The sequence below is a fragment of the Poecilia mexicana genome, unplaced genomic scaffold, assembly GCF_051168715.1.
Source record: "Poecilia mexicana isolate PSO_F unplaced genomic scaffold, ASM5116871v1 scaffold_13, whole genome shotgun sequence".
Classification (NCBI taxonomy): Eukaryota; Metazoa; Chordata; class Actinopteri; order Cyprinodontiformes; family Poeciliidae; genus Poecilia; species Poecilia mexicana.
This window is the reverse complement of record NW_028263382.1, coordinates 10117559-10142092: the sequence shown is the minus strand read 5'-3', so window position 1 is coordinate 10142092 and position 24534 is coordinate 10117559. Positions and strand designations below refer to the sequence as shown.

The 24534-nt window shown below is 38.1% G+C and overlaps 1 protein-coding gene across 4 annotated transcripts in view; it reads right to left on the bottom strand.

Annotated features, from left to right (window-relative positions):
• The window catches only part of arhgap42b (Rho GTPase activating protein 42b), a 92504-nt gene that overhangs the window by 8602 nt on the left and 59368 nt on the right, over positions 1–24534 (bottom strand). The window contains exons 5-21 of one of the 4 annotated variants that reach the window (XM_014989123.2): positions 17303–17404; positions 16954–17064; positions 15323–15427; positions 14055–14184; positions 13604–13704; positions 10962–11071; positions 10426–10482; positions 6933–7011; positions 6623–6662; positions 6236–6298; positions 4427–4501; positions 3893–3977; positions 3637–3695; positions 2700–2805; positions 2439–2598; positions 1709–1859; positions 1055–1459 (exon numbers count right to left, since the gene is read on the bottom strand). In XM_014989123.2, the coding sequence (XP_014844609.2) occupies positions 1055–1459; positions 1709–1859; positions 2439–2598; positions 2700–2805; positions 3637–3695; positions 3893–3977; positions 4427–4501; positions 6236–6298; positions 6623–6662; positions 6933–7011; positions 10426–10482; positions 10962–11071; positions 13604–13704; positions 14055–14184; positions 15323–15427; positions 16954–17064; positions 17303–17404 (1939 nt within the window). The remainder of the gene's footprint in view (positions 1–1054; positions 1460–1708; positions 1860–2438; positions 2599–2699; positions 2806–3636; positions 3696–3892; positions 3978–4426; positions 4502–6235; positions 6299–6622; positions 6663–6932; positions 7012–10425; positions 10483–10961; positions 11072–13603; positions 13705–14054; positions 14185–15322; positions 15428–16953; positions 17065–17302; positions 17405–24534) is intronic. The other 3 variants (XM_014989124.2, XM_014989125.2, XM_014989126.2) reach the window with 3 other exon arrangements.

The window sequence follows — 24534 nt, the reverse complement described above, 5'->3', positions numbered from 1 at the left end:
AAAAAATATTTTATTTTTAGCTTTATTCAAACCAGAATAGAGTTAAAGTTTTTTTTTTTTTTTTGCCTTTATACTGTATAACTTTGGCCATTCCTCCTGTCAGACCTCATTTACGCTACAAAAACACAAACATATTTTTGGTCTAGTTCTTAATGCAAATATCTTGGTAGACTTGAAATAATAGCCAAAAACCTAAATTCAAATATTATCAGAGATCAGAATATCTCTCTAAAAATTAAGGTATTTGTTCAAGAATGCATTTGAAAAGTGTAACCCATGTTTTTCTAAGTTCCTTTTTGAATAATGGCTTCTTCCAACATGATTGATCTTTTCAGACAAAGTTGATACAGAACTTCTTTCACTGTGTGTAACAACATCTACTGCTTTTATTATTGGGCTCATACAACCAGGAGTGAGCATTTATTGCATTGTTTATCATTTATCATCATGAATTTCTTATGACAATTTTGATTAGTTATTGTCATAATCATTTCCAGTTAATGATGTCAAAAACTCCAAATCTATCTATATTGTTGGGATTGTTGGTGTTACTATTTTCTCCACTGTTTGTTCAATGAGAGCATCAATAAATTGGATTAATTGCAGTTTGTCTTAGTGACATAATATCACATTTCCTGATATGATTGGTGTCCTAAACAGGCACAGTGCAAATGGGAAGGTTTTCTATTTTTTTACGATCCGTTTTTATGAGGCCATGCAGTCACAACCATACAGTTACCAACAAAAGTAACAAATAGCTGTCATCACTTTTATCACAATACCATAAAATAATATTTGTAAAGGTCCATAACTTCCACCAGACACATGCATTTTAAATGTGCAGTTGAAAAACAAAGTTCATCTCTAAAAAAAAACACTTTTACATTTCTGAGTTTAACAGAAGCATTACAATATCCCGTAAGAATAAACTATTTGCTCTAGCCTTTTCAGAAAATTAATGTCAAACAATAAGAAGAAAGCTATGCAAGGTGTATGTAAACATCTTTTTGATCCGCTCTGTCACACTAACCCTGCCGTCCCATAATTATCCTACCATCAGATCCTAGCAGTGATTTCAGTGAGGGAGAAACGGAGCGACTCGGCAGCGCCGGCTTGAGGTCAGAGCGGCAGTGTGGGGCTTTTTTGGGTGCGGGAGACAGTCGAGGTGTTGTGTTGACTGAGGACAGGCTGAAAGTGTCCTCAGACTCCCCATCCGTTCGACCTCCCTCCTCCCTGGAGCTGGACTCAGGGCTGCTGACGCACGCCGCGCTCCTGGGGCCGTTCGAGAGCTGCGACGGGGTCCGGCGGAGGAGGTCCGACCTGCTGAGGCACCGTCCTGCTCCGGAGGAAGCGGTTTTGGAGGAGGTGTTCTGCTCTGAGGAGTGGGACGACAGAGACTCCATGCTGCCTGTAGGGGTGCTGCTTGGACTGCTGCTCAAGGTGTCACCTATGCAGGGGCCAGAAAGCAGGCAAACAGGGCCCTCATAAAAAACCTGCTGCGATACTACGATCTAATACTCCACTTTTGATTTAAGAGCCAGATAAATTTGATCATAAGGAACACTTTAATTCCACATAATTAATTCCTAAAGTAATTATTGAAAACTCGTGCATATGTTTGAGGGAAATTAAAGCCCACTGACAGGTTTTGGCCTGACGTGCTGTGTGAGAACCTGCGGTGATAAGTAATCACCTCGATGGTACTCACTTTCTGCATCTGCCAGGCACAGTGTCGGGGCGTAAAGACTGCGCGGCTTGCGGGGCCCCTTGGACAGACAGATGGCTCTGCTCCTGCGGGAGCCGGTCCGGCTCTGCGGCTGCGGCAGAGGCACATTGGGATCCGGAGGCTGGTGAAAGATCTGAAGATCCAGAGCAGAGCACTGACTCGTAAAAAAAGAAAAAAAAGCTACACAACATTTACATTGATTAACAGGTGAAAAGCAAACTTCAAATACGTGACATTATTAGCATCCCCGGTAAAAGTGGACAAAAAAGTTTCATATTTTATCGGAGGAACATCATTTCCCACTGAAAAATGTAAATGTTGATCTTCGTTAGTGAGGAAATAACTTCCTGTTTCCGTGACAGATGTATTTAACATGACAGGAAGGATCAATACTTTTAGCAGGGTTCAAAATGCAAAAGACAAAAGTACATGCCAGTCAAGTAAACTGTAAATCAGGAAATATCTGAGTAAGACATGATGATTCCAAGATGCCACCAAACTGTAGCATTGAGTGGCATCTTGGAGTCACCATGTCTCCATAGCAACTGTTACCAGAGAGCCTCAGTGATTGGGAAGGGTGCTATGTAAGGTATATATTAAATAAGATGTCTTAATTGCATATATATGAAAAAAAAAAACATTTTTCTCAACTATTGCTTTTAAATTATTAATAAGGTGGGTTTCTGTTGGAAGTTAAAAATTAATCTCTCACCTTGTTGAAGTTCTCGATCAGTATTTCCACCACGATGTTCTGAAACTTGATGTTCATCATGGCAGCCACCGTCTCCTCCTGCGACCGCATCAGCGTCGGCCCGAATATAACACCCAGGTTGGACACCGTCATCAGGTTGGACTGGTTCTGTGCAGAAACTCTGCATGCCAATGTGAAGAGGGTTTAATTAGCTTTATGTCTTCATTTCTCCTCTCAAAAGGTCACATTTTTGTGTAATTGCTTCATTACAGAAACACCTACATGACAAGGTGTTTTATCAGTAACTCCAGCATTTCCCTGTTCCTCTCCGGCAGCTTATGAACCAAAGCATGAACAGCGCACACTCTGTAGTTTTGATCATCAGACTCTGAGAAAGAGCAAAAAAATAAAAATAAAAAATGTGTGGACTCAGCACACAATAAGATCAGAAACTTTCCCAAAGCTCTGTCAGTTATCCGTATTTCCCTTATTAATTTTTGGCTATTACTTATTTTTCCTTGTATTTGATCTCATTGATCAAGTTAAGCATTCTTCTATACTTTAAATATCTTTTTTTGATCATTCGGACTTGCAGAGAGATGAAAATCACAGCGTGGAACTGCCTCTGAGCTAAAAAAAAAGGGGGGGAGGTTTAAATGTTTAAGTTTTTCTTCGTTTGATTCTTGCCAAAATCAGAACATTAAAGTGATGCCTGGGAGGGGAACTTTTTCTGCTCCGTCTTTTATGACATATGCAATATTAATATGAGTCCAAATGGAATATTTATAGGCATAAATGCTAAAAGCTTGAATTCCTCCCTAAACATTTTTATTTCTGTAAACAACATGCAAGAGATTGAGGAATGCCTACAGTATGGGATGAAAAAAGCTGTGAAGTACAGTAAAGAAGGGCCTTTATTTGTTAAGGGGTCAAATTATTATTGCGTTGACAAAATTTCAGAAAGTTCATGTTGCTTTACAAAAAAACAGCCAAAGTTGCTTGTCAATTGTAAACAAATTAGATTAAAAAAAAGGATTTGTTTCTCAGTTTTTCAACACCTTTCATTTTTTTCTACAACAGACATCAGATCTTTAAACACGAATACTAAGAACCACTAAGCTGGATTTTCCTAAAATCTGTCTGTGTGCGAATATGCTAATGTAATAAAACAAGAAATGACCTTCAGCGGTGCTCATAACCCAACCTGTTGGGAACTTACTGACAGCCATGATGAAATCTTTGTGCAGCTTGAAAGTCATGAGAGGCTCAGAGAGGCACCTGATGGGGGAGGAAAACAAAATCCAGTTATAATTTACTGTTATTTGGTGAGACTGGACCTGTGAATGCAGCACCTTCCTGTGTGAGGCAGTGATAGCTCTGAATGCATGGCTAACAGCAGGGTGCTCTCAGAGTCATAATGGAGGCGGTGATCACTTTTGACAGTTAGGGACATGCAGCTGGTGAGGCGAGCTGACCTGAGGTAATTCTTCAGACCACTGGTGATGGTTTTGTTGTCCCACATCTCAGGATCCAGCTCCATATCCACAGGTGCCTTGGAAGCTGATGAAAACGAGCTTTATTTTTTTATTTATTTTTTATAGCTCCAACACAGTGATTACTTTCCAATCTGCCAGCATGAAACCAACAGGATCTGACGTTTGAGTCTGATGTTTAAAGAGGGTATTAAAAATAGCGACTGTCTCCTTGGATGAAGAGATGCGAGAGGAAAACCTAAAGCACACATGTGCAACCCTACTGAGATGGAGCTCGAGCTTTAGAGGGATTTTGGTGACATTTTCTGTTCAAGTGTGTAGAATGTGTGTAAACAGGATTACCTCGGGTAATTTAATGAGGTAAGGGTGAGATAAAATGAGCCCAGATGGCGGTTACACAGTCTGACCACAGAGAGGAGCTCTTTCCTCACTCTGGACGACTGCATCATGTTTGAAAAGGCTCTAAACTCACCGTGATTAATTTACAGTTTTAACGAAAAAAATGAAACGACTTACAAAAGACTGTGCTCATCAGCCTCTGTACTTTGGAGTTTACCCCTCCAATTCTGTACAGCCCCATTGTATGGATGCCTCGGAGGAAATGGAAAAAAAAAGAAATGATTAATTCACTGAAATAAAACAGATTGTAAGTTCAGTTCTTTGTAAAAGTATTCATTTGGTTAAACGTCAAATCTGTTTAATTGGGCTTTAATGTGATAAACCAATATTGTAGTATGTGTAAGTGTATGTGATGTGTATGTAAAATAATATTCTTTTCCAAAATATAAAAATCTGAAAAGTGTGGTGCGCATTTGCATTGACCTCCCCTAGATGTAAAACCACATCTAGTGAGTGTATTTGTACATTTTGTTTCATTCTTATTCGCAGACTAGCTGAGGCTGGATGCAGATGAGAACATCTATGACAATCAAGTTTCAAACTTCATGACTTATTCACAATTTTTCTGGACATGATTCATTCTCTCACATGAATATTCTTGGATATAAACCATTCTGTTGTATGCATGGCTTTATGTTTACTGTTGTTCTGGTGGACAGTGAACCTCTGCTTCGAACTCAAGTCTTTTGCAGCCTCCAACAGTGCTGCCGTGTATTTCGCCCCCATCAACTATGACCATCTGCCCTCTCTCTGTGGAAGAAAATAATCCCCACAGCTTGATGTTTCCATCACTATGTGGAACTGTAGGGAAGGTGTGTTCAGGGGTGATGTAAAATCAGAGTTCTTCTCCAGATTTGGCCAAAAAGTTACATTTTGCTCTGTCTCCCCAAAGGCACTTTATTCCATAAGCCTGGTAGAGGAAACCCCCTCTGATGGGTCCTCCAAGTCTTTGGAGAAAATGAGACATCTTATTGGTTTCGTTTAGCAATAGTTTCCTTCTTGCAAGTCTTCCATAACAAACAGATTGTGGATTGCACAACTAAAAGTTATACTGTTAGAAGAATTCCCTCACCACCAGCTGTGGCTCTCTGCAGCTTGTCCAGTTACCATCGACGTTTATGATTAATGCTCTTCTCAGTTTGACTGGAGAACCATGTCTTTATAAGCCTGCCTTTGGGTTGTAATGTTTCTATTTTTGGATGTTCTGTATGATGGTCAGTGCAATAAGGGGTGTCTTTTGTAAAGTCAAAAAGTAACAGTATACATTTGAGTTATTGATTCATTTATAAATGTCACAGTTTCTAAATAGATATTTAATAATTAGCAAGCTAAATATTGAGTCTAAAAATAAATATCTAGCTAGCAAACTAAATATCTAGCTCAGAGCTGAATATTCAGTATATATGCCAGTTAAATGTTTAGACTCAAATTAAATACTTATTTATCAAGCTAAACATTTAGTCTTATTTTAGTCTCCAACTAAACATTTAGCTTCTCACTAAACATTTAGCATCCTAGCTAAATATTTAGTTTGCTAACAAAATATTTAGCTCAAGTCTAAGTATTTAGCTTGCTAACTAAACATTTAGCTTGGCAATTAATGTTTAGCTTGTGAATTAAATATTTAGTTTTCCAAGTAAGACTTGGAAAGTTAGCTTAGAAACTAAATATTTACTTTCCTTCTTAAATATTAAGTTGGGAACATTTATGAATGAATAACATGGAGAAAATATACTATGTTGTGTTGGCTTCTGTCATAAAGGTAATATGGTTGTAACATTACAAAATATGAAAACATGCTAATTGTAATTGTGGATGGCATGCCATTCCACTGTGTTAGAAGGAATATTAATGAAGAAAGTCAATTAATCAGGCAGCGTTCGAGTAATTCGACACATGAAAGCCGGGGGGATTTAAATGCCTCACCTCTCGTCTCGACCAGGTCAACGCATTTCCTTACGAAGTTAAAACCTGCCTCGTTAAGATACGCTGAAACATAACACAAAAAGGGGGTTTGACATGTCAATTAGTGGCTGGGTTAACTACATATCACATAGGAATAATCAGCCTTCCCTTATGCCTTGGCTCAAACTAACACGATTAATAAGATACAGCTTCTGTGCTGGAAGGCTCTGCTGTGTCAGCTGAGTGGGCGAATACCGAATAACTGTGTTAATGAGCAGATATAGCTATAAGTAAGAAAGAAACCTACTTGTTTATTTATGCGTGGTGACTATTAACTTATTATCAAGCATGAATATATGTAGTTTAATGATGAAAAGGGTTTGGAAAGATTAAAAAAAAAACACTTACTTTCCTCTTTTTTGCTTAGTATGGCTGGCAGGTTGTAAATCTGCAGAAAGTTTGGAAGAAAGTCATTACTTCACTACTTTTACATGTACAAAAAAAAATGACCCAGATATGTTCCAGTGCCCCAAAGCTTATAAGCTCTCTGTGAAATTCTTTTGCATTTCAAGTCACCAGAAGAGGGCGCTGCAGACAAATCAGTCGGTAACACAACTGCCTGATCAGACAAAACAATTAAACACCGAAGCCAAAAACCCCCCCAAAAATACCATGAACAGAATAAATATTTTACAGATGAACTGACAGAGATCCTCACCGGCTCCTTGCCATCCATGGCCTCCAGCCACAGTCTTCTGTTGGACTCTGACAGGGCCTGCAGCGTCATTACACCATGCCTGGAAGGTTTTAGGAGAAAAGCTGGTCTCAGTATGATCTCATTGCTGTGGGGCCCTTGGACGGACCGTGTTTACACTGCCTGATTCATCTATAAAAGGACTACTGTTACTAAAATAGCTCGTGTGCGAATGCTTGACTTCAAACTGTGTCCTCACTTGGCTCTGTGCTTCACAACCCAATCCCAGCTAAAAGCCGCATGTCTTTAAGTTAGAGTGATGCACATTTTGCACCTAACATGCATGTGCAAAACACTGTTGGCACCCCTGGGAAAGATACGTAAAAAATGAGCAACTGTCCAGTAAACCTATACTTGAGTACATCCAGTCAGTAAGAAATAATTTTTAAAAAATATTTCAGGCAATTTTCTAAATATTTATTTTAAGTTATACTTCATATGAGTTTATATGTAACTCAATAGTTTATCTTTCCCTGGAATATGTGTATGTGTCTTCTACTGTGTATGGAAAAGACATGGCTTTAATTAAAAAGTATAAAACAACTGCATGGAGCTGTGAAAAAGGATGAAGACTACAAATTATAGAACTGCAGCACAGAATGGCATCTTGGACTCATCATGTCGCCACACATGCCACATCGTACATGCTGCTGTAAAATAAAATGAATCTTTTTCTCCTACTGTCACAAAGGTAAACATTTCGACTTTGCTGATATTTACCAAGAACTTCCTCTGTAGCCTGTCAAAACTACTTTGGGTAGATTTAACAGGAAGCAAATAATGAAAAACAAAAACCTGCCTGCTGTAACGTATATTAGATAATCTGAATGTTTTTTCTTCCAAAGATTAAATGCACTCAAATAAACGTGAGAAATGATGTTGCAGCAACAAAAGGCGAGTTGGTTTTGAGGCTGTTTTACACATCTTAACAGGGGTGCCAATAAATTTGTCTCTGTCTATACTATTAAAATCTACAACCACAATATGTGCTGCTGCCAATCTAAAACTCATGCAAGCATTGTTTGCTCTCAATTTGAACTGTAGCAGTGGCATAATCAAATGACGCTGGAAAAAACCCACCCAGTAGTGACGATTAGTACCAGCATGGAGACAAATCTACTGTACTACAGTGAGGAGGTCAGTCATTACTAAGCAGACAGATTTGGATTTGCATTGGTGCAAGAAAGGAAACATTCATATTTGTGACTGCATTGAAACTTTTTTTTATTTTTCTTTTATAAAAAACAAGCGGTGGGATTTTAGAATCAAACTGGCTGAGCTTCTGAAAAGGTTTGTGTTACAAACTAAATTTATTTGTAAATCTTTTGGCTATTAATAATTGCACAAGATTTCATGAAGATAATATATTTTTGTTCCTATCTGAACATCTGGGAAAGTATTTTCCTGCTGTGAAAATCCCTATCAATCCCCAGTAATTTGGACAAATAAACCCTTCCAGAATCAGACGGCCGGCTTGATTACGGCCGGGCCATAGGTGTGACAGAGTGTTTGGGATATAACGAGAATAAATGGATGAGCTAAAATCTGACTGGAACTTGGCCTGCATTGTCCTTATGCCTGGGGCCGGCACCTTGGTGCATCGAAGTGTAAGATAAATGAGTTGTCCTGCAAATAAACTGCTCAGCAACACTCACCAAGGGTGAGCAGTGCTGGGCAAGCAGCTGCTGCACATTTACACACAGAGAAAAGATGGGCAAATTCTATTATCTGAAGTGTGGATCTCCATGATTAGTTCATTTCAAGCCTTCATAACAGACATCTTAGTCATTTAGGGGTGTGTTATTAAGCAGAGAAGCTTCTCAGTAAGGCTTATTCTCCTCTACAGTAGGTCTTAATGAGAAATGGGATTAGCAATTAGCCTAATAAATACGAATCAATAGCAATTCTTCCCAGAGGGGCAACATAAATCTCTTTTTTATTATTTTTTTTATCAGCGATTAACGTTTCTATTTGTTCCAATTATGTTTTAAGTGGTGAAAGAGCAACAGTGATAATTAGAAATGTAATACATTTACATAAGCTGTATTATTACTGTATTATGCATTGTAGGTAAATATATGTATGGAAACACAAACTTTTCTCCACAAAAAAATGCTTCTAATTCATATTAGTTAGGATTACAAAAAAATTTATAATTGCTAAACGCCAGAATAACGAGAGAAAAGATTTAATAGAGAATCTTTGATTACAGACTTCAAATTCAAAATATCAAAATGCCTTTGGGGAAGCCAAGATGGTATCACGGCTTTGCAAGCTGCTGATAGGTTAAACCATAACATACATATGTATTTTAAGTATTTTAAAATATCAGGAACCCCAACTGTGGATCTCAACAATCTGATTTATTCTTGGGTGTAATTTTCACATTCACCTGTTTAAATGAGTGCCATAGGAATGTCCTTCTATCGTTTTATTCAGGAAGGAGACGGGTTCCATTTCTCTGATATGAACACCTTTTGGAGTAACATGGGATTATCTTGATGATGCCACTTGTCAAATGTAATATTTGTCAATCAAATACCTTGATTTTTGAAGACGTTTCCTGTGGTCAGCTGGGATTGTTTTGGATTAAACATTTGGATTAAAAAGGGGGAGGAGAATCTGCAACCTGAGAACATCCCAACTGTGAAGTATGAATGTAGCACCAAGTTGAGGGAGTGTTGTGTAGAAATACTGAAGCAACATCTCAAGATATCAGTGAAAAGGAAGTTATAACTTGGAAACAAATTTTAAGAAAATGAAGGAAGACTTTTAACGACACTTAAATGATCTCTCGGTAACACTTTATTTGAAGGGGTGTGCATAAGACTGACATGACATAACACCCGTCATGAACATGGAGTCTTTATGAATGTTTATGACAGTTGTCATGAAGTGTCATTCGGTAAATAATGACACTTTTAATGCAAAGTTGCTCTAAAAGTTGCTTTGAAAGTCCATTAAAAATGTCCACTTTGCATTACATTATCATAATTTACAAAATCATGCAAAGTTGGCACTTTTAATGGACTTTTAATGGAACTTTTAAAGCAACTTTGCATTAAAAGTGTCATGATTTACCGAATGACACTTCATGACAACTGTAATAGACAGTCATAAAGACTCCTTCATGTTCATGACAGACGTTATGTCATGTTTATGACAGTATGATGTCAGTCTTATGCACACCCCTTCAAATAAAGTGTTACCGAACTCTCTCACAATTCTGGCATTTAGCAAACAAAAACAGTTATAGTAAATATACTTGATCTCAAACAAGTAGTTTAGTCTGACTTAATGTTAGGCAGTAAGAAGAAAATATATTTATATTTTTATGCAGTATGTAGTTTATAATTATTTCTAATGTTTTTAAGGGCAAGTGATCAACAGCGGTAATTTGTTTTAAATGAACATGCACACATGCAGCTCATGCATCTTTTCCGATCAGTTCACATACCGGACTTTACAGAAAAACTGAAGTGGTCTGAAAAGAGTTCCTCGACAGATGTCATTTCTACAGTGACACGGACACAGACAAAAGATGGAACGGGTTCAAAAACGCTACAGCTACTGATGTCGCAGACATACAGGCAAACAGGAGCTGCAGAGGGCGGGGAGAACATGGGGAACATGCAGGACGGTAACAGTGCTGAAGATCTCTGACTCTCTGAAGATGTTAATCGACTCAGAGCATTCAAAATGTAACATACATTAGATTCAAGACAACACATAATGAGAACGTAACATTCCACATGCAGCTTCAGGATCTTAGGAATTCAAGTGTAACTGAAAAAAAGAAAGAAAAAAAAGGTGCTTTGCCAGTGCGTCTTACATAAATCCTCTGGTATTTCAGTATGTTAGGCAACATTTCGCTCAACATATTAAAAACAAATACCATACGGACTTGGTGATGCAAAGAGCATTAAATATCACAGTTTGTTTATGCCCCGAGACTATGCAAGCAACAAAAATTCATGGATATGTCTCACGGACCTCTCCACCACTTCGATATCAAAGCAGAAGCGCTTGTCGATGGAGTCTGTTTTCCTCCGAATGCAGGACTTGAGCTTGAAAGTCTCTGGCTGATTCAAGACGAGGCCATTCTAACAGGAACGATACAAACAGATCCACACAAAGAGAAAAGAAAACAACACCACAAAACTCATTGATCTTTCATCACCACAAATAGGAAACAATAGAGAGGCAACGGCAAATTGACTGATGACCACAAACGAGATAGATGTTCGCCTTCAGTTTTCATGGATTCGCCTATTCACAGTCTTTCTGGGCTGAGAAAGTCCAAATTACTTGCGGAATTCAAAGTATTTGTGACTTTCTTCGTAGAAAATATCTAAAATATTCAAAGGAAAATGCAATTTGGGAAGCTGAAACGCGTAGGCACAATGCTTCTCGACACGATATTGCCTGGCCTTTGCGAACCATCAAGTTAATACACTGGGTATTAAGGCACAGTAAGGTATATTTGGTGTGTGAATTATCAAAATAGAAACTTTTTAGAGGGATTCTCAAGTATTTATAGATTGTTGCTATTTTTGGGCAGCTATTCTTACACTAATTCTGCTAACTTGGGGCTCCACTGTAATTCATTAAAACTACAAGAGCAGAGAACTAGACTTTGGTGTGGAGTGTTCATTGTATTTTCCATCAATATGTACTTTTGCAGCTTTACTTGTTTCAGAGCAGAAAAAAGTTGAGTGCCAACTCCAGCAGACGACAGGAAGTCTGAATGCTTTACTTGCTCTGCTTTCTTCTTTCTGTGCTTTCAACTTCTGTCCGTTACAGAGCATGTTGGATTTGGAAATGGTGGGAGATGTTTTGGAAATCTTATTGGAATGGAGAACTCAGGATTTTTAAAGCTGGGTCTGGCTGAAAGGTTATAAAAAATGAATATCTTACCTGTGGAAGGCAACTTTCATGTTGTGTAAATACTGATTAGCAGGTCCCTTTCAGAGGCTGCAGCTGACAGCCAGTCTGACAGAGGCCAAAAGCACACTACGACTGTCTTAAAGTAAACCAAAGTTATCTACAGCAGGTTAGATATTAACTGCTTATAACCTTTTTGCAGAACCTCACCCTTTAAATGTGGGGCCTACATTCTCCAAGGAATGCAGAGAGATAACATAATAAAGGCAGTTTAAAATGCACTTTTCTCACTATTTTAAAATAGTAAAGCCCTTTTCGCACTGAATGTTTTCTGACATGACACGGAGCTACTAGGGTGCAAACTGGAGAGTAGTAGAAGAAGAAAGTGAGGAAAAGTTGTCAGTTTGTCCTCTGGCAATCTAATATAGTCCTTTAAAAGAAGGGATGAAAGAGGCGACGACAAGGCGATCAGTGAGAACGCACCCTTTTTCTAAAGTTTAGTTTAAATAGAAGTTCCAAACAGATTCAGAGAAGGAATTTCCGACGACTATTTATGCTCTACGTGTGACAACAATCTCCTGCATTCTTCTCATTCCTGGACTAAAGAGCAGGACTGGAAAAGACAAGTTATTTCTTCCAAAGAAAATTATAAGTCTTGGCTAAGATCTCCTAAAACCTAAGTATGTACTACTGTCTGATGAGAGTAAGATTAAGATTTGGATCAAGAATTTCAAATGGTAGGTTTCATGAAACTTTCATGAAAGCACACCATGCCTTCAGTGAAACATGGTTGTGGCAGCTCTATTTTATTTTATTTTATTTTTTTTTTGCAGATAAAATTCAAGTTTCTATCAAGGTTGATCAAAACATAAAACCCTTTTATAAATTAGTCAGTGTTGAATTAATACCATCAGGTCTCTGACAGGAAGCTGGAGACAAAGGTGGATTTTATTTTTCTGTTTCTCAGTCACAGGAAAATAGACTTACGAGTGAAAAATGTCTCGAAACATTGCAACAAAAGTCTAAAATTAAATCCGACAGGAAATCTTTGGGACAACCTGTGGATGAGGGAACTCCTCATACTCTAATACATTTGCAGAATTTCTGCAAGGCAAAGTGGGAAAATATTGACAGGGGATGATGTGGGACGCTGATAGACTGCTACTAATGCTGAAAATAAATCACAGAAACTTGAACAAAGGATTAGTTTTGACATATACAGTCAGGTTACTCTATAGTTTTTTCACATTGTTTGTGTTTTAAACAGATTTGTTTTTCAGTTGAATGTATAGGATAACTCTTCTTTCACAATATGTGTGAAAAAAGCTACTTTTTTCCACGTACATATTACATCACTAAAATAATGGAAATAGTAAACTGTCTAATCAAACGTGGAAGAACAGTCGGTTATTTTGCCTGAAATATCAAAACACATTTTAAGTACATCCTGAACACAAAAAACCCCAGCAAAAGTTAATTGTTTAACGATTATTTTTGCTTCTTGAGTTTCCTTTTCCTTTTAGGTTTTGGTATCTGTCTCCTTCAGTTAACAAGTCTTTTGTTTTCTAAGTCAATTAAGTAACTTTGACAGCTTCCTTTTTTCCTCCCTTGGGGGAGAAACAAGCAGGCTCTTTGTTTCACCCACACAGATTACGCTTGCTCTGGTTTTTTGTTTTTTTTCCCCCTTTTTCTCTGCTTTTATCAGGCTCATCTACAACCCAAGGAAAGCAAACTGAACTAAGCTGAACTACCTGTTTCCCGGCTGACTTGTTTTCCGTGTTGCTCATGGTGAAGGTCTTGCTTCCTTTGTCATACGTGCAGTAGTGACGCGTCCAGGCGCATCCCAGAGGACCTGGGGACGGAGAGATGAGAGACAAAGTAGCAAACTGTTTTGCTCTCAAACACAGGCTTCTTGAAGGGATTTCAAAAGAAATTCAATTAAGTTGTGATGAATCCAAATTTGTTTATTCCTGCTGATAAAAATCTATTATTTGTGGTAACTCCCCCAACACGCATCCACTTTTGAGAGTGCATCAAAGTGAATCCGTAAACAGGATGACTTATAGAGCCTCGTGTGAAACGATCACTTCTGCGGCGGCCTGGGAACGCTGGAGACATGTTTATGGTGATGGATTTAAAACGACGCACTTCTAACTGAAGCAGGGAGTGAGAGAGTCCGAGTGGACTGATGGGAGGACTCACGCTTCTCCTGGACGTACAGGAAGCCTTCCATCGTCCACTGGCCGGGCGGTTTGTAGTCCTGATCTGCAGACCTTATCCTGTTCATCAGCTTCTCCACTTCCTGCTTGGTGCTCACAAAGTTGTTTCTTGTCTATGTGGGAAAAATACAAGATTATGCAATGTTGCAACACACGGCATTTGCAATCACAGACACTCCGTCATTGGGATTTTGTTGGATAAACAAACACACGTTGTTGCATAATTGTAAAATGTAATCAAACTTACACATTGTTTTCATTTTTTTCAAATTTCATATTTTTATGTTTTTAAATAAAAACATAAAAATGAAGAACCTTGTGAAATTGCTTTATAACTGAATCCTGATGTAAACGTCTCCACAACTTCATCCCTGACCTCTCTCTGCAAGTGCACAGCAAATATTTTCAGATTTTTTATTTGTAAAATGTTCCAAAAACCATTTCCTATTTTCCATCCACTTTACACTGATGTACTATAATGTGCATGTCCTTCACAAGAAAAAAAATAATAAATTTAAGGCTGTGGCTGTAATGTGACAAAAGTAAAAAAAGAAAAGGATCAAGGGGTTTGAAGATTGTTGCAAGGCACTTTATTGGCATGAAGAATTCCCTCACTGTGCCTAAATTAAAGCAGTGTGACAAATGTCTCCAATTTGCGCAGCTGCATGAAGACACCCATGGGAAGAATAATTAACAGCATGTTGAAATATATTTCATTAATATATTCAAAAATATGCTTGAGTTGATTTAAACTTAGGAAAAAGATTCTGCTTTCCTTTCTTTTCTATTTTTATGGAGTTAAAAAGGTGAAGGCGAGGCTGTTTCACATCTCAGAGCAGAATGCTGCGACAGCCTCACCTTTGCCAGTTCCTATTAGTGCTCTCCGCATCTGAAGACATGGAGAGAGGGTTATAGAGTGAAAATTGTCAGAGCAATGCCTCTGACATTTTGGGTCAGAAATAAAATTTGGACCCTCGGGCTGAAAGCATCGAGGTCGCAGTGATGGAAGGAGGAATGGTGGCAGGGGCTGCAGTTTTATTTTCAACTCCTAAGTGTTTTTTGACACAGCACCATTAAATGGTCCGCTGTAACTGCCTGCAACGCTGCCCTGCAAATATCTGTCCTCCATGCCATCACACAGTGGGGAGAGAAAAAGCGCTCTGCTTGTTATATCTGGGTAAGATAAGCCGCAGAGTCTGATTATGTGGCTGGTTGCCTTTGTGTATAACCCTTTGAGGTGCGGAGACTTACGTTCTGTAGGTTGAACTGGAGCTGCTGTTTGTACGGCTCAAATTCATGAGCCAACTCATATCCTTCATGGTAAAATGTAAACAAACCCTGAAGAAAGGCCAAGAGCTGGAAAAAGGAAACATGGTTTAGTTTTTGGTAATAAACATTATGGACCTTCATTATGTGTCAGGGAACCTTTAAATATAAAGCTGACAACATTAAAGAACTGGACAAAAACTGGACTGCTGCTACTAAATGATTATATTACATAAAGTTACGTATTTAAAACACTCCATGTAAGATGACGGTGGAGAAAAAAAAGTTTCTGAAAGTTTTTGCTTTTTATAGCAGACAGATATTGATCTTGGTTTCTGTTTTACACACAACCATCCTTGACCACTGTAGGGAAAAAAAAATACTTCAGTAGTGTAGCAGGAGTGAAAAAAAAAAAAAGATCTCATCTTGAGCACAGAGGATCCCACAAACATGGAGCTGCACTCAGTCAAATCCTCAGACACAACCGCTGATTTGATTTCTAGGCTGAGGTTTTGTATATCAAATGAACAAGGATGAAGCACCTTATCTGCGCCTGGATTCATCACAGCTGAGGTTGAGCCCTGTCATTTTCCCCCCCTCACCAACTATCTGCAGATTTGCATTCCTGGCATGGGATATGGGCTGATGCCAGAGGATGTAAATAAATGGAAAATAAGCTTTTCAACAACAAAAAAAAAAAGTTTGCTTCTGACTAGGGCTGTAGTGATACAATAATCTCACGATATGATACACAATATTCTGCTCACGATACAATATATATTGCAATATTAAGCAAACAATACAATTCAATACACTTTTGCGATTTTCTGAAACATTTTAGAGGGACAGAGTGATTTTGGTGACATTTTGTGACTGTTACAGAGTTGGATTGAATTAATTTAACTGAAAACTGATTAAAAGGACCAACTACACAATACCTGGCTCTGGTTGGACATGGACACAGACTTAAAGTCGACAGCTGGACAAAATGAATCAAAGTGGTGAGAAAACATGTTTCTTTTAATTGAAGCAGTACAAACTGTAGCTTACATGCATTTGTAAAGTAAATAAAGTGCACCAAGTACCTGCTCTGAATAGTTTGATACCTTTTTAACCTTGACACTTAACATCTGAAGGAATCACTCTAAGCCTGATGACCTAATCACTCTCCCGGCGAAGCAAGCAGTGAGTGAGCAAGGTGACAGTTGGATGTTACGATACTTGCAGATGAATATCGATTATTTTCTAGGAAAGAAAATATCGATATATATCGCAAAATCAATATTATTACACAGCCCTATTCCTGACTCACTTTTTCAGGGATTTGCATGCAGAGAATTTAATCTTTTCAAAGTTCGCTCCCCACATCTGTAGTGAAGTGAGTTTGATAAGCACTTGTCTTATTTAACAGCTGAAATTTGATTCAATTTTACCTGCTTGTGCCTCCTTGAGTGTACAGGGGAAAAAATGAGATAAAGAAGACAAATTTGTGCAGTAAAACTGGCTTAATTTCAGAGAGAAGAACAATAATTTAAAAAGGCTGTTTTCTGCTTAAACTAAAGTGACAGCAACAAAACTACAAAAAAAAAAAAAAAAAAGTTAAATACTTCACTTACCGGCTCAACAAACTCAAATTTTTTCTTTTCTTGCACTTCCTGAATTTTGAAAACATACTCAAGGGATGTGTCATAAAAGAGCTGCCTCTCCTTATCAATCTGCGTGTCTGCCTGAGAATGAGCAAACAGAGCAGGTTTGAGCCGTGAGACAGAAACGATTCAGCCAAGATAGAGAAACGCTTCATTACTCCACAGAAACGCTGTGCACAGAGAGAATTAAACATCAAAACAATCATGCATATACACACACAAACCTGAAACTCTGATTTTCAAAGGACACCGAGCTGACCGTAACAAAAAAACAGGAATTATTTCAAATGTAGGAAGATGACATTTGCTTTGGTTTTACCTCCTGTAGATAGGCCTCTTTCTTTTTAGATGACAGGCTGAGATGTCTCTCAAGTGTGGAGTAGTATTTTTCCGTCTCCTTATCAAATTTCTTCTTTACCTCCTAACACACATGAAAGGCTTACACACAACTTGGAATAAAAAATAAATAAATAAACAAACAAATACTTTCATAATCTTTTATCTGAGCTGTGAGTCAAAATCACCACTAGGTGGAGGTCTAACTACAGTGCAGTTTCACAGGCTATTTGTCAATTGCCATTTAAAATTCCGTCAATGGATTATTGTAGGTCATAAAAGTGGCATAAAACGCATGTAATGACAAGTCGACAATGTCAGCATGTCTGTGTTTGATCAATACAGTCCCCCAGCTTGGGACAGGGGTTCAAACCAAAACACACAGCACTGTAAATCACAAATAGCATTATGCATCTGGCGTAGTCAGACGCAGGAGTGGCTGAAAGCTGTTTGCATTTTCCTTCCCATCCACCAGCCTGCAGGGATATGTCAAACTCAACAGCTACAAGCCTCCAGATGCAGACAGCGCTGAGGAAAATGTTCAAGAAATAGGCTTTTTATGCCAGATGCTCATCTCTGCTACAGAGATCCAAATGTGCCACAAATAAAGGAAAAAAAATATTTAAATGTCAAACAGATAAATGAATAATGTATAAAATACCTAATAAATAAAATGTCATGAATATGTTTATTTTATAGCATTTATGTTGCAGCTAATGAATATCAACAAGAAATTCACTCTAGATGTCCACAACAATTTAAACAATCTACACATTTAAGAAAAATCTAAACAAAACAGAAACAGAAGTTTCTCATTATGGGGAAGAATTCTGCATACATGACTCCACTGGTGGAGAAAAAAACATTAGTTTTATGAAAAAAAGAAAAAGTTGGGAGCCAATAAAACACAAAGAATATTGTTTGGCCAGAGAAGAACAAAATGTAACTTTTCACAGTTCACTGCTTATGTCATGTTTGGAGGAAGTACTGCATTGAATGTAACCCCCAAAACAACATGTCAGTGATGAGCAGAAACAGAAACACTGAGGCTTTCGACAGTCTTCAGACTGATTAAAGGAAAGATGAAAGGATTTTCTTAAGAATATAAAAATGAAACAAGGGGGATTTTTTTCAGCAAGACAATGATCCCTGAAATCCAGCGAAGGAAATTCTGAATCTGTTTCTAAGGAAATGAAGCTGATCGAATGTCCCATACAACCACCCAGCCTTTATCCGACTGAAAATCTATGGACAGAACAGATAACCAGAGTGCACAGAAAAGACTCCCTCAAGATTTTAAGACGGGTTTTATGGGATAATCTGTCAAAATGACACCCGAGCAATGGATTAGACTAGTTTCTGCATGCAGGTACATGTTAAAGTCACCATTACCTGAAAATGCTTACGTGCAAATTATATAATGCGTTTAAATAAACATTCCCTGTGGTATTTTAGTTTATTGAAATTCTCTTACTTTATGGAATAACTCGTGTTTTTTTTAAGTGGTGGATTTAAATCTGTTGTGAATTTAATACCAATAGCATCTTCAAAAATATATTTCAAATAATCTTTTGGGGTTGGATTCACAAAATCCATTTATCTTTTTATAAATTTTTTGTTTTAATTTTAGTGCAAGACACAGGACAGTTATTTTATCTGAGTTTTTTCTAAACAGTCAATGGATGTGACTAACATTGCTTTAGCCAAGATGTTTGGAAAATCTCTGAGATGAATCGATGGCAACAGCTTAAATTTGTTAATTTATTATTCCATTGTGCACTGTGGAAAAGAAAGCTTGACATAACTGAATAAATCTTGATATAATTGCATATGATCTTAAAATTTGAATACTTTATTATATAACCATGTATTTAATTACAGGCACATTTAAATATGGGAAAACTAGATATATCTACTTTGAATTCTATGCCAATCATCTCATCTGTAAATAATAATATTCAATGATTTATTTATTACGTTTGATGTTTCAGCACGCATAGTCAAGGAGGTTGAAACTTTTTCTCTTCTCAGTCTTAAAAAAAGGAAAACAGACTAAACTTGCAAACCTTAATGAAATTCTGCCCAAGCAGAGAGGCATCCAAGTGTCTCATCTGCAACTGCGACCTCCAAACCGAGCTACGCCTATTTAATGCCCCTTACATCTACATGCAGATGTAGGGGACAGATTATACACTCCGGAGGGAGGATGGAGAAAGTGTGAGGAAATGGCCACTAGAGCCAGATCCTCCTTGTTTGTTTTTATTCCCATGGCCCTGAGATTTAGCAAGTCTAATCTGCCAGCTACTGATTTGACCTAGAAGAGAGTTTTGTCTCAACAACTCTGTAAGCAGCTAAGCGAAGGAATTCACCCACAGGACACAGAAATGTCCCTACATGAGAATCCGTAGTGCAGCAAAAAGGGCGGGGGTGGGAAAATCAATAGATAATTTCATGTAGCAGCATCTTATTTCCATCTGTCCTGCATGTCGGACCAAGAAATGATCTTTTCAACAACGTGGAGAAAATCAATTCAAAGTGTGCCTTTATTTTTGAAGCAAAGAGAATGATTTAGGTAAAGAGCAAAAATATAAATAGATGCTTAAACATGTCTGAACGGTTTTGGTCACCAGTGAACATACACTAAGAAATGACATCCAAGTGCATTTTTTTTATTTAATAATTTTATGGAACAGACAAATACTTTAAAATAGCCCAACAATTTTCAAATGGATTAATCTATGTCAGAACATTAACTTTATCCTTTGTAAACCCAAATTAGATGCATGTCTGGAAAGTTTGTCCAACAGGAACCTAAATCAAAGTTTCAATCATCAGGATGCTAAAGATAAGGTGGGGTTCAGAAAATCTGATCTAGTTCTTCAAATTCCAAACACTTTTTACATGAACCAATGTCTCAGACATCCAAACGGACACAGATCGCCACCACACTTCACAGTTGGTACAATGTTCTAAGGTCACTGAGTCTTCTGCTGTTTGTCTGCTGTATGAACATAGAAACTCAAAAATTAATACAAACTGGTGCACCAATTTCTCGCCAGTGGGATGTTACATAGAGATATCAATTAGGATCCAGAATGGTCCAAATGCATCATTAGAAGCCCAAAATAAACGTGACAGTAATGTCCTTAGTGAGCGGATGGAAACTTCTGACCAGGACTCTTCTGTCTGGGAACAGGGACGTTTACGGTCTTCTCTGGCATTGTGACTCTTGGTGAGAAGAGGTAATTTGGATAGCTCAACATAAACACACACAGGCACACACACCAGGGACCACAATAAATTAAGAGCTGTAGCTGAGTCCCACAGTCATAGGAGGAATGTCCTAGAACTGATGAGTAGTGTGAGCATACCCAGAAAACACGGTTTGGAGCAACTCCGTCACACACGCAGACAGCAGGCAGCGAGCCAGAGCCGCAGTGAAAATGTGAGGCAGATTCAGCTTGATTGAATCATCCGAAGTGTTAAAATGTTTTGTTTTGATCCTAGCAGGACATGTAGAAACCGGCATGCCTGTAATCATAGCCTCGGAGAACACGGGGGCTGTGTGGTTGCTTGTCCGTGCGTTGATGGTATCTCCCCGTCTCCATTTACTGTATGTTTGAGCAGACAGCACAGAATATACGCAAGCAAGACCGAGAGAACGATGCGAAAGGAGGCGCAGCTCAAAGGAAAGTCTGAAGCTAAATATGAAGGGACAGCGGGCATCTCTGTGAAGAGATGCAGACCCTCAAGCGAACATTAGGAAGTGGCTTTTGACACAAACCAATGCCAGTGTTTGAGAGTGCTCATTTAGCTGAATGGAATGAACAACGTCAAAGCACTTGGCAACACTCTGCCGGTGCACAAAACGCACATGAACCTATCACTCGGGAGATTTTCTCATCTGATTGCTTTGTACTCACTCATGAATAAATCACATGCAACAGGAAAATGCTCAGATGCAGATAGCTTTGTAGTGGGATTTCTAACTGGTGAGGCCTCGTGTTGCTGCCAGGGGTGATCTGACAGCAACGGCATGAGTAAGTCTGCTAATTTCTAAAATCAGGACCATTAGCGAGAAAAATATGGCGTGCAGAGAGAATTTCTTCTTGTCATTATTTGTCAGTTTCTTTCAAGTCAAGAAACTAGGAGATCATAGAAAGACTGTAGGGAGGGTGTTTGGACACCGGTTGTTCTTTGCAAGTTTTGACAGTGACCTAACAAGCTCCAGGACTATCCTTTCACCATGGCAACAGATGTCAGCTGTAAAGGAGACTGAATGTGTCTGTATAGATGTACAGAGAAAATAATACCAGACGCCTTACAAAAGGTTTTAAACTTGTTCACTTTGTCAGAACTGATCACATCAAAACAATCTCTTTCGAATTATCTTGGCATTTTAAAAGACAGAGCAACACAATGCAAAGTGGAAGGATAATGCTGCAAGGAAAAAAAGAAACAGATGAAGAGTAGATCAAAGTTGAAGTGTGATGTGCATTAGCATTTAGCACTGCTAAGTCAGCACTTAGATTTTAGAGGCAACTTTGAGCTTTGAACATCCAGACAAACATTTCCCCCACTTCTACAAAATACCTCAAGTCAAATTAAACTGGATGAAACAGTATAAAATTATTTTCTGATATTCACAATTGGATTTTGGCTTGGTCTTTGACTGGGACATTCTAACACATGATGAGTTTAAACCACTCTATGACAGACCTGGCTGTCCGTTTGACGTGCTCTCTTCCTGGAAGTCGACTCTTGCTCCAGTATCCAGTCTTTTGTATTTTCCACCAGCTTTTCTTCCAGGACTTAAATGCGATTAATGTATATTTTAATAATTGTACTGTCAAAACCATGCTTTATTGTTTTTTTTCAGCTTGGTGGTGTTAACTTTCACACACACAATGTTTGCATGAACATCAAAAAGTTCAACTTTAGTTTCATCTGACCAGAGCACATTCTTCCTTTATGTTTCATTTTCAAAATCAACTGTCTGGTCATAAAATTGCATTCCTTCCATTTTCAGATAAACTGAGCAGTGTCCTGATTGATGTTCAAAGAATATAATTATTGTTTTAGAAAGTAACTACTTTAAACTTATCTACAACTTTATCCCTAATCTTTCTACAGTTTTTTTTCTGCTGTTCTCTAACAAACCTCTAAGGCCCTAACAGAAGAGATGGATTGATACTGTCCCTATAGGTGGACTCTATTTAGGGATAAGGAAGCTCATTAGATGTGAAGATAGATGAGATAAATACAGGGTAATCTTGGAATAAAACCTTTTAGAGGCTGCAAAAGACTTGAGACAGAGGCAGGATTCTAGGAACCACCAGTAAAGCTGCAGTCTGAGAGTGAAGTGCTGCGTTAGGAACAAATGGAACAATCAGATTTCTGATGTATAATGGAACTTGATTATTATAGGCTTCATATGCGAGAAGGAGAATTTAAAATTCTATTGTGGAAGTAACAGTAAGCCAATGAGAGGAAGATAAAATAGGAGAAACATGATCTCACTTTTTAATTTCCATCAGAGCTTCTCCGGCAGTGAAGGCTTTCAGCGGTACTTTCTGGATTTCCTGAGTTAAAATAGTCCACTCTTAAAGTAACAAATGCATGGACCAGTTTTCCAGCATAAGGATATTTCTAATTTTGTCAATATTACTCAGGTAAAAGAAGGAAATCCTAGAGAGTTGTTTAATAAGTGGGATGGTTTTCATGCCAGCATACCATAAGTTCCAATTGAGGATCTGCACCAAGCTTAGAAAATGTACGTGTACTGATGCTCATCATCCAATCTGACTTTAGTTATTGCACTGTTAGTTCACTGATGTGAACTAATGAACCTCTCAGGACTTTAGAGAGCAGCAGAATTAGATTTTTAGGGATATTGGAGTAAAGGGAACTGCATTAATATGCATGCTACTATTTTTGGTACTTCACAGTTATGCATTACTTTGCACTGATCTATAAACTACGTTGAAGTTTCAGGATTAACATAAAAAAAATGTAAAAGTTCAAGAATACCTTCGAAAGGCACTGGAGTTCACATTTTCAGACAACAATTTCTAATTTGTTTGTCAACATCTAATGCAAACACCAATGAGCAGTCAGGCATCATTTGGAGCAAATTTAACCATATTTTCATTCTGAATGAATTCTCTGAGCAGTGACATGAAAGGGAAAAGCGTAACCTATCTCTATGAGCTCATTAGAGCTGGCTAATTGGAGCATGGGTCCAGAAGTGGCGATTAAACCGCAATAGCTGCACACATGAGCTGGTCTTAGATGAACAAAGGAGACAGACGGAACACAAACCTTCAGCTGAATTCTGCCACTTTGTGCCAAAGCTAAGAAAAAAGCTTTCCTTTTTACGTAATAATAAAAAAAAGACTAATTCCTGTAACAGGCAGGAAGAGGCTGAGCAATTAGCAAGAAATAATTACCAACATCTGCTTTGGAAGAGTTCAAAAACAAACATCCAGACTTCTAAATAGGCCACATTTAGGAGGCAAGCTGCAAACCTTCTGGGTAAAATTTAACATTTATCAGTTGTCACTAAAAGCTTTTGCAACAAGTCGAACTTTAATAACACTCAAATGCAAAACAGAACATACAATTTGTTCCTTATTGTATTTGCTTGTTTGTAACTACATAAATCAATCTTCATAAGCCTTTTTTGGTCTTACGGCATCTGAAAAAGCCTTTTGACGAGCTCTGCTAGCCTGTAGGTCTACATCTTCTCCTGTAGGGAATCTTTAACTTTCCCCTGACAGGATCAGGCTGTATATTCCTCTTGCTACATAACCTTGAGATAACATGTAGGAAAAAATACAAAGACCCAGAATCAGAAAAACTGAAGTGAACAACCAGCTTGCCTTCAAATCTAACACAAGGTTATTCATCCAATAGTCCGACAATTTTTCTATAGGACATTAAAAATGGCCTCTTTTCATTTCAGTGTCCTAAAGCTGAATTGTGACGGCTCAGTCCAACTCTGAAGGTTAAAGACAACACAATAAGGTGAACTTTGGCTGCTGTCGAGCCGTGAGTTTGTTTTTCTGCTATTAGGAGTGTTTTCACAGCAATTTGGCTTTATTAAAATCCAGAGGCTTTGAGGAAAACTTCATAACCAAGGGGAACTAACAGGAAACAACAGCACTCTGTTCTTTATCAAGAGTCACTTCCAGGTCAAAGGTGGAGTGAAAACAC